The sequence below is a fragment of the Somniosus microcephalus genome, unplaced genomic scaffold (genome assembly GCF_052327205.1).
Source record: "Somniosus microcephalus isolate GS21.2 unplaced genomic scaffold, FLI_Smic_1.0 unresolved_chr3, whole genome shotgun sequence".
NCBI lineage: Eukaryota > Metazoa > Chordata > Chondrichthyes > Squaliformes > Somniosidae > Somniosus > Somniosus microcephalus.
In genome coordinates this window covers 63,041,662-63,052,557 of record NW_028225181.1, presented here as the reverse complement: position 1 = coordinate 63,052,557, position 10,896 = coordinate 63,041,662, and the positions used below count along the sequence as shown (strand labels likewise).

The 10,896-nt window shown below is 46.7% G+C and overlaps 1 protein-coding gene across 1 annotated transcript; it reads right to left on the bottom strand.

Moving 5' to 3' along the window:
* On the bottom strand, positions 1 to 10,896 carry LOC147091628 (uncharacterized). Its single transcript, XM_085976618.1, has 2 exons — positions 10,880 to 10,896; positions 1 to 1,048 (listed from the first exon to the last, which is right to left on the bottom strand). Exons 1-2 carry the CDS (start codon positions 10,894 to 10,896, stop codon positions 1 to 3), a joined length of 1,065 nt encoding a protein of 354 aa, XP_085832744.1.

Below are 10,896 nucleotides of genomic sequence, written 5' to 3'. Positions count from 1 at the left end.
CTACAGAACAGTGTGAACTCGCTGGTGTCTCAGCAGATCCCCAGAGCTTTTAAAGCTCTTCCCACAGTCAGAACATGTAAACGCTCTCTCATCAGTGTGAACTCGCTGGTGTTGCTTCAGATGCCCAGAGCATTTAAAGCTCTTCCCACAGTCAGAACATTGAAATGCTCTCTCATCAGTGTGAACAAGCTGGTGTCTCAGCAGTTTGGATGGATCAGTGAATCCGTTTCCACACACGGAGCAGGTGAATGGTCTCTTCCCAGTGTGAACTCGCTGGTGTGTGGTCAGAACCCCAGGGCTTTTAAAGCTCTTCCCACAGTCAGAACATTTAAAGGGTCTCTCATCAGTGTGAACTCGCTGGTGTCTGGTCAGAGACCCGGAGCATTTAAAACTCTTCCCACAGTTGGAACATTTAAATGCTCTCTCATCAGTGTGAACTCGTTGGTGTCTGGTCAGATTCCCTGAGCTTTTAAAGCTCTCCCCACAGTCGGAACATTTAAACGGCCTCTCATCAGTGTGAGCAAGCTGGTGTTGCTTCAGGTCCCCGGGGTATTTAAAGCTCTTCCCACAGTCAGAACATTTAAATGGCCTCGCCCAAGTGTGAACTCGGTGCTGTGTCTGCAGGATGGATGACTGAGTGGAATGTTTCCCACACTCACAGCAGGAGAAAGGCCTCTCTCCAGTGTGAACTTGCTCACATTGCAGCAGGTTGGATGACACAGTGAAACCCTTCCCACACACAGAGCAGATGAACAGTCTCTCTCCAGTGTGGGACCGCTGGTGTGTCATCAGATTCATGGAGCTTTTAAACCTCTTCCCACAGTCAGAACATTGAAACGGTCTCTCATCAGTGTGGACAAGCTGGTGTCTCAGCAGGTGGGATGTGCGAGTGTATTCCTTCCCAAACACGGAGCAGGTGAACGGACTGTCCCCAGGGTGACTGTGCGGATGAACTTCTGACGTAGACGGGGAACTGAATCCATTCCCACCTTTACCCGGTTTCTCCCCGGTGTGACGGTGCACGTGTCTCGCCAGGTCAGGCGATTGGCTGAATCAGAGTCTACACACGGAACATGTGTGTGGTTTGTCTGCACTGCGATCGCTGCTCTCTCCTTCCATGTGCAATGGCCGATGATATTCAGGTCCTGATGAATCGAGCGACTCTGTCAGACCCTGACGTGATGTTTGGTCTGAGCTTCCTGTCTGTAAATGCTCCACTTCTAAAACCCTGCAAAAGGAGTGTAGAAAGGGGTAAGAGGGAGAATGTTGCCTCATGTCCCCCTTTTCCAGCCCAGGGGCAGTGAAGCTGATTTTCAGGCCCCAGCTGCTGCACAAGTTGGTTAGCCTACCATCAGTAGTAGGGAAAATGCTAAAGAGTATTATAAAGAATGTGATAACAGGACACTTAGAAAATATCAACGGGATCAGACAAAGTCAGCACGGATTTATGAAAGGGAAATCGTGTTTGACAAACCTACTGGAGCCTTTTGAGGATGTAACTGGTAGACTAGATAATGGAGAACCGGTGGATGTGGTGTATTTGGATTTTCAAAAGGCCTTTGATAAAGTCCCACGTAAAAAGAGGTTAGTGTGCAAAATTAAGGCAATGGGATTGCGGGTACTATACTGGCATGGATTGAAAATTGGTTGACAGACAGGAAACAGAGAGTAGGAATAAATGGGTCTTTTTCAGGGTGGCAGGCGGTGACTAGTGGGGTACTGCAGGGATCAGTGCTTGGGCCCCAGCTATTCACAATATATATCAATGATTTGGATGAGGGAACCAAATGTAATATTTCCAAGTTCGCTGATGACACGAAACTAGGTGGGTTTGTGAGTTGTGAGGAGGATGCAAAGAGGCTTCAAGGCGATTTAGACAAGTTGAGTGAGTGGGCAAATACATAGCAGATGCAGTAGAACGTGGATAAATGTGAAGTTATCCACTTCAGTAGGAAAAACAGAAAGGCAGAGTATTATTTAAATGGTGATAGATTGGGAAATGTTGATGTACAGAGGGACCTGGGTGTCCTGGTACACCAGTCACTGAAAGCACACATGCAGGTACAGCAAGCAGTTAGGAAGGCAAATGGTATGTTGGCCTTCATTGCAAGAGGATTTGAGTACAGGAGCAAGGATGTCTTACTACAGTTATACACGGCCTTGGTGAGACCACACCTGGAGTACTGTGTGCACTTTTGGTCTCCTTACCTAAGAAAGGATATGCTTGCCATAGAGGGAGTGCAGCGAAGGTTCACCAGACTGATTCCTGGGATGGCAGGACTGTCGTATGAGGAGAGATTGGACCGACTAGGCTTGTATTCACTAGAGTTTAGAAGAATGAGAGGGGATCTCATTGAAACGTATAAAATTCTGACAGGGCTAGACAGACTGGATGCAGGGAGGATGTTTCCCCTGGCTGGGGATTCTAGAACGAGGGGTCACAGTCTCAGGATACAGGGTAGGACATTTAGGACTGAGATGAGGAGAAATTTCTTCACTCGGAGGGTGGTGAACCTGTGGAATTCTCTACCACAGAAGGCTGTGGAGGCCAAGTCACTGAATATATTTAAGAAGGAGATAGATAGATTTCTAGACACAAAAGGCATCAAGGGGTATGGGGAGAGAACGGGAATATGGTATTGAGATAGAGGAACAGCCATGATCATATTGAATGGCGGAGCAGGCTCGAAGGGCCGAATGGCCTACTCCTGCTCCTATTTTTCTATGTTTCTCTGCACTGCATCCAATGCAAGTATATCCTTCCTTAAATAAGGAGACCAAAACTGTACGCAGTACTCCAGGTGTGGTCCCACCAGCGCCCTGTAAAGTTGCATCAAAACTTCCCCTCTTTTATACTCCATACCCCTTACAATAAAGGCAATTCTATTTGCCTTTCTAATTACTTGCTGTACCTGCATGCTAACTTTCAGAAGTTAGCATGCAGAAGCAACAATAAGGAGGCACATTCATAGGACAGAAACATAGAAACATAGAAGATAGGAGCAGGAGTAGGCCATTCAGCCCCTCGAGCCTACTCCGCCATTCAATGAGACCATGGCTGGGTGAAGAAATTCCTCCTCATCTCTGTCCTAAATGGCTTACTCCTTATCCTTAGACTGTGACCCCTGGTTCTGGACTCCCCGACCATCGGGAACATCCTTCCTACATCTAGTCTGTCTAGTCCTGTTAGAATTTTATAAGTTTCAATGAGATCCCCTCTCATTCTTCTAAACTCCAGCGAGTATAAGCCCAATTGACCCAATCTCTCCTCATACGTCATTCCTGCCATAAGAACATAAGTAGGAGCAGGAGTAGGCCAGACGGCCCCTCGGGCCTGCTCCGCCATTCAATAGGATCATGACTGATCTGAACCTAGACTCACGTCCACTTCCCTGCCCACTCCCCGTAACCCCTAATTCCCTTATCAGCTAGGAAACTGTCTATCTCCGTTTTAAATTTATTTAATGCCGCAGCTTCCACAGCTCTCTGAGGTAGCAAATTCCATAGATTTACTACCCTCTGAGTGAAGAAGTTTCTCCTCATCTCAGTTTTGAAACGGCAGCCCCTTATTCTAAGATTATGCCCCCTAGTTCTAGTCTCACCCATCAGTGGAAACATCCTCACCGCATCCACCCGATCAAGCCCCCTCACAATCTTATATGTTTTGATACGATCGCCTCTCATTCTTCTGAATTCCAACGAGTAGAGGCCCAACCTACTCAACCCCCTCATCTCCGGAATCAACCGAGTGAACCTTCTCTGAACTGCCTCGAGAGCAAGTATATCTTTTCTTAAATATGGAAACCAAAACTGTACGCAGTATTCCAGGTGTGGCCTCACCAGTACCCTGTATAACTGCAGCAAGACTTCCCTGCTTTTATACTCCATCCCCCTTGCAATAAAAGCCAAGATTCCATTGGCCTTCCTGATCACCTGCTGCACCTGCATACTAACCTTCTGTGTTTCGTGCACCAGGACCCCCAGATCCCTTTGTACTGTAGCACTTTGCAGTTTCTCTCCATTTAGATAATAACTTGCTCTTTGATTTTTTCTGCCAAAGTGCATAACCTTACACTTTCCAACATTATATTGCATCTGCCAAATTTCTGCCCACTCACTTAGCCTGTCTATGTCCTTTTGCAGGTTTTTTATGATGATCGAATTCTTCATTAAAATGGAGAGTGAAGCATTTGACTCAGAGACTAGGGTCCTGAATTTAAATAAAGGAAATTACAATAGTATGAGGCGCGAGTTGGGTAGGATTAATTGGGGAATGTTACTCAAAGGGTTGACGGTGGATAGGCAATGGCAAACATTTAAAGATTGCATGGATGAACTACAGAATTTGTTCATCTGTGTTTGGCATAAAAATAAAACAAAAAAGGTGAATCAACTGTGGCTAACAAGGGAAATTAGGAATAGCATAAGATCCAAGGAGAGGACATAAATTGGCCAGAAAAAGCAGCAAACCTGAGGATTGGGAGCAGTTTAGGATTCAGCAAAGGAGGACAAAGGGATTAATTAAGAGGGGGGAAATAGATTATGAGAGTAAGCTTGCAGGGAACATAAAAACTGACTTTAAAAGCTTCTATATATATATGTGAAGAGAAAAAGATTGGTGAAGTCAAGCATAGGTCCCTTGCAGTCAGAATCAGGGGAATTTATAATGGGGAACAAAGAAATAGTAGATGCATTGCTGGTCATCTTCCAAAATTCTATAGACTCTGGAACAGTTCCCATGGATTGAAGGGTAGCTAATGTGACCCCACTTTTCAAAAAAAGGTGGTAGAGAGAAAACGGGGAATTATAGCCCGGTAAGCCTGACATCAGTATTGGGAAAAATACTAGAGTCCATTAGAAAAGATGTAATAGCAGAGCACTTGGTAAACAGTGACAGGATCGGACAAAGTCAACATGGATTTACAAAAGGTAAATCGTGCTTGACTAATCTACTGGAATTTTTAGAGGATGTAACTGGTAAAATAGATAAGGGAGAACCAGTGGATGTGGTGTATTTGGACTTTCAGAAGGCTTTCGATAAGGTCCCGCATAAAAGATTAGCGTGTAAAGTTAAGGCACATGGGATTGGGGGCAAGGTACTGACTTGGATAGAGAACTGGTTGGCAGACAGGATGCAAAGAGTTGGAATAAATGGGTCATTTTCCGAGTGGCAGGCAGTGACTAGTGGGGTACCGCAGGGATCGGTCCTTGGACCCCAGCTATTCACAATATATATTAATGATCTTGACAAGGGAACTAGATGTAATATCTCCAAGTTTGCAGACGACACAAAGCTGGGTGGGCGTGTGTGCTGTGAGGAGGATGCTGAGAAACTCCAGTATGATTTGGACAGGTTAGGTGATTGGGCAGATGCAGTATAATGTGGATAAATGCGGATAAATGCGAGGTTATCCACTTTGGTGGCAAAAACAGGAAGGCAGATTATTATCTGAACGGCAATGGACTGGGAGAAGGGGAAGTGCAACGAGACCTGGGTGTCCTTGTGCACCAATCGCTGAAGGTAAGCATTGCAGGTGCAGCAGGTGGTTAAGGAGGCAAATGGGAAGTTGGCCTTCGTAGTGAGAGGGTTTGAGTACAAGAACAAGGATGTCTTGCTGCAGTTGTACAGGGCCTTGGTGAGACCACACCTTGAGTATTGTGTGCAGTTTTGGTCGCCTTATCTGAGGAAGGATGTTCTTGCCATGGAGGGAGTTCAGCGAAGATTCACCAGACTGATACCTGGGATGGCAGGAATGACGTATGAGGAGAGATTGTGTCGATTGGGCTTATACTCACTGGCGTTTAGAAGATGAGAGGGGATCTCATTGAAACTTATAAAATTCTGACAGGACTGGACAGACTAGATGCAGGAAGGATGTTCCCGATGGCCGGGGAGTCCAGAACCAGGGGTCACAGTCTAAGGATAAGAGGTATGCCATTTAGGACTGAGATGAGGAGGAATTTCTTCACCCAGAGAGTGGTGAACCTGTGGAATTCTCCACCACAGAGGGCGGTGGAGGCCAATTCATTAAATATATTCAAGAAGGAGTTAGATGTATTTCTTAAAGCTAAAGGGATCAAGGGATATGGGGAGAAAGCAGGGACAGGGTACTGAATTTGGATGATCAGCCACGATCTCATTAAATGGCGGAGCAGGCTCGAGGGGCCGAATGGCCTACTCTCGCTCCTATCTTCTATGTTTCTATGTTTCGGACTGCGCCACAAACTCTGCTCCCTGGCCACTGACTCCATCCATCTCCCTAACAATGGGTGACCACCAGAAGGAAAAGGAGGACCAGGCAGGTAGTGCAGGAGTCCCCCGAGTGCATCTGGCACTGGTGAGGGCGATGGTTCCTCTAGGGAGTACAGCCAGAGTCACGGGGTGGGGGGAAATCAGGATAGCAATAGCGATAGGAGATTCGATAGTTAGGGGAACAGACAGGCGTTTCTGCAGCCGCAGACGTGACTCTAGGATGGTATGATGCCTCCCTGGTGCCAGGCTCAAGGATGTCACTGAACGACTGCCGGACAGGTGAACAGTCAGAGGTCGCGGCTCATACCAGCGACATAGGCAGAAAGAGGAATGAGGTCCTGCAGGCAGATTTTAGGGAGCTAGGAGAGAGATTGAAAAGCAGGACCTCAAACAGGTAGTAATCTCCGGATTACTCCCGGTGCCACGCGCGAGCGAGGATAGAAACAGGAGGATAGAGCAGATAAATGCGTGGCTGGAGAGATGGTGCAGGAGGGAGGGATTTAGATTCCTGGGACATTGGGACCGGTTCTGAGGGAGGTGGGAACAGTACAGGTCAGACGGGTTACACCTCAACAGAGCCGGGATCAATATCCTCGCTGGGGGGTTTGCTGGTGCTGTTGGGGAGGGTTTAAACCAATTTAGCAGGGGGATGGGCACCAGGATGTAGCAATAGAAAGGAAAAACATGGTGCACAAAAGAGTGGGAGATACAAAGAGCACTAGAGTAAGAAATAGTACGGTCTTAGGTGGGGTCAGACTAAGAGAATACAAGAATTTTACAGTGCATGTATTTAAACACACAAAGTGTGGTAAGTAAGGTTGGTGAGCTGCAGGCACTAATAGCCACATGGGAATAGGATGTGGTGATAACAGAGACCTGGCTCAAAAAAGGGCAGGATTGGGTCCTAAATATTCCTGGATATCAGGTGTTCAGGAAAGATAGGGAAGGAAAGAAAGGTGGTGGTGGTGTGGCAGTATTGATGAAAGGAGTATATTACAGTGCTCCTTGAAAAAGTGTAACATCCCCACCGACACCTGGGAATCCCTGGCCCAAGACCGCACAAAGTGGAGGAGAAGCATCCGGGAAGGCGCCGAACACCTTGAGTCTCTTCGCCGGGAGCAAGTGGAAGCCAAGCACAGGCAGCACAAGGAGCGCACGTCAACCCAAGCACCCAACCCACCCGCCCCTTCCACCACCGTCTGCCCCACCTGTGACAGAGACTGTAGGTCCCGCATTGGACTCATCAGTCACCTGAGAACTCATTGTTAATGTGGAAGCAAGTCATCCTCAGTTCCGAGGGACTGCCTAAGGAGGAGGAAGAATAATAATAATATTAGTGCTGGAGAGAGAGGATGTCCTGGAGGGTCGAGGACAGAATCGATTTGGTTCGAGATAAGAAACAATAGAGGTGCCATTACACTCCCAGGTGTATTCTATAGGCTACCGACTAGTGGGGACAATATGGAGGAGCACATTTACAGGGAAATTACAGAGAGGTGCAAGAACTAAAGAGCAGTAATAATGGGGGACTTCAATTATCCGAATATGGGATAGTAATAGTGTAAAGGGCAGAGAGGAGGAAGAATTTCTGAAGTGTGTTCAGGAGAACCTTCTTGATCAGTACGTTTCTGGCCCAACGAGGAAGGAGGCATTGCTGGATCTGGTTCTGGGGAATGAGGTGCGTCAGGTGAATCAAGTTTCAGTAGGGGAACATTTAGGGAATGGTGATCATAGTATCATAAGGTTTAGGTTAGCTCTGGAAAAGGACAGGGAGCAATCTAGAGTCAAAATACTTAACTGGAGGTGGGCCAATTTCAGTGGGATGAGAACAGAGCTGGCCCGGGTAAATTGGAATCCAAGATTGGCAGGCAAAACTGTCATCGAACAATGGGCTGCCTTTAAAGAGGAGATGATTCGGGTACAGTCGAGGTACATTCCCACGAGGGGGAAAGGTAGGGCAACTAAAGTCAGAGCTCCCTGGATGACAAAAGACAGAGAGTAAGAAAGCAGATAAAAGGGGGTGTATGACAGATGTCAGGTTGAGAATACAAGTGAGAGCCAGGCTCAATACAGAAAGTTCAGAGGGGAAGTGAAAAAGGAAATAAGAAAGACAAAGAGAGTATGAGAATAGACTGGCAGCTAACATAAAAAGAAATCTGAAAGTCTTCTATAAGCATATAAATAGTAAACGGGTAGTAAGAGGAGGGGTGGGGCCGATTAGGGACCAAAAAGGAGACCTACGCATGGAGGCAGAGGGTATGGCTGAGGTACTAAATGAGTACTTTGCATCTGACTTCACCAAGGAAGAAGATGCCAAAGTCATAGCGAAAGGAGGTAGAGGAGATACTGGATGGGCTAAATTTTGATAAAGAGGTACTAGAAAGGCTGGCTGTACTTAAAGTAGGTAAGTGACCAGGACTGGATGGGACGCATCCTAGGACGCTGAGGGAAGTAAAAGGTGGAAATTGCGGAGGTACTGGCCATAATCTTCCAATCCTCCTTGGATATGGGGGTGGTGCCAGAGGACTGGAGAATTGCAAATGTTACACCCTTGTTCAAGAAAGGGTGTAAGGATAAACCCAGCAACTACAGGCCAGTCAGCTTAACCTTGGTAGTGGGGAAGCGTTTAGAAACGATAATCCAGGACAAAATTAACAGTCACTTGGATAAGTGTGGATTAATTAAGGGAAGCCAGCACGGATTTGTTAAAGGCAAATCGTGTTTAACCAACTTGATTGAGTTTTTTGATGATGTAATGGAAAGGGTTGATGAGGGCAATGCGGTTGATGTAAGCCTGACATCGGTAGTGGGGAAAATGCTAGAGTCCATTATAAAAGTTGTAATAGCAGAGCACTTGGAAAGCAGTGACAGGATCGGACAAAGTCAACATGGATTTACAAAAGGTAAATCGTGCTTGACTAATGTACTGGAATTTTTTGAGGATGTAACTGGTAGAATAGATAAGGGAGAACCAGTGGATGTGGTGTATTTGGACTTTCAGAAGGCTTTCGATAAGGTCCCGCATAAGAGACTAGCGTGCAAAGTTAAAGCACACGGGATTGGGGGTAAGGTACTGTCTTGGATAGAGAACTAGTTGGCAGACAGGAAGCAAGAGTTGGAATAAATGGGTCTTTTTCCACGTGGCTGGCAGTGACTAATGGGGTACCGCAGGGATCGGTGCTAGGGCCCCAGCTGTTCACAATATATATAAATGATCCAGACGAGGGAACTACATGGAGTATCTCCAAGTTTGCAGACGATACAAAGCTGGGTGGGCGTGTGTGCTGTGAGGAGGATGCCGAGAAACTCCAGTATGATTTGGACAGGTTGGGTGATTATACTGCATTTGCCATGCATCTGCCCAATGTGGATAAATGCGAGGATATCCACTTTCGTGGCAAAAACAGGAAGACAGATTACTATCTGAACAGCAATAGATTGGGAAAAGGGAAAGTGCAACAAGACCTGGGTGTCCTTGTGCACCAGTCGCTGAAGGGAAGCATGCAGGTGCAGCAGGCGGTTAAGGCGGCAAATGGTATGTTGGCCTTCATAGCGAGAGGGTTCGAGTACAGGAGCAAGGATGTCTTGCTGCAGTTGTACAGGGCCTTGGTGAGACCACATCTTGAGTATTGTGTGCAGTTTTGGTCGTCTTATCTGAGGAAGGATGTTCTTGCCATGGAGGGAGTGCAGCGAAGATTCACCAGGCTGATACCTGGGATGGCAGGAATGACGTATGAGGAGAGATTGGGTCGATTAGGCTTACATTCGCTGGAGTTTAGAAGAATGAGAGGGGCTCTCATTGAAACTTATAAAATTCTAACAGGACTAGACAAACTAGATGCAGGAAGGATGTTCCCGATGGCGGGGGAGTCCAGACCCAGGGGTCACAGTCTAAGGATAAGGGGTAAGCCATTTAGGACAGAGATGAGGAGGAATTTCTTCACCCGAAGAGTGGTGAACCTGTGGAATTCTCTACCACAGAAGGCAGTGGAGGCCAATTCATTAAATATATTCAAGAAGGAGTTAGATATATTTCTTAAGGCGAAAGGGATGAAGGGGTATGGGGAGAAAGCAGGGACAGGGTACTGAAATTGGATAAACAGCCATGATCTCATTGAATGGCGGAACAGGCTCGAGGGGCCGAATGGCCTACTCCTGCTCCTATCTTCTATGTTCCTCTGCTGTGGTGTACATGGACTTCCAAAAGGCATTTGATAAAGTGCCACAGCCATGGGCTTCAACTTTTCTGGCAAGCCCATTAATAAAAGGGACAGTGGCAGCATGGATATGAAATTGGCCCAGTGACAGGAAACAGAGAGTAGTGGTGAACGGTTGTTTTTCAGACTGGAGGAAGGTACACAGTGGCGTTCCCCAGGTGTTGGTTCGAGGACCACTGCTTTTCTTGATATGTTCTGGATGAGCAAATATTTTCTCCAATTAAATATTGGGAAGACCAAAGCCATTGTTTTCTGTCCCCACCACAAACTCCGTTCCCTAGCCACTGACTCCATCCCTCTTCTTAACATCTGTCTGAGGCTGAACCACACTGTTCGCAACCTTGGTGTCATATTTGACCCTGAAATGAGCTTCTGACCACATATCTGCAGCATAACAAAGAGCGCCTACTTCCACCTCGGTAACAT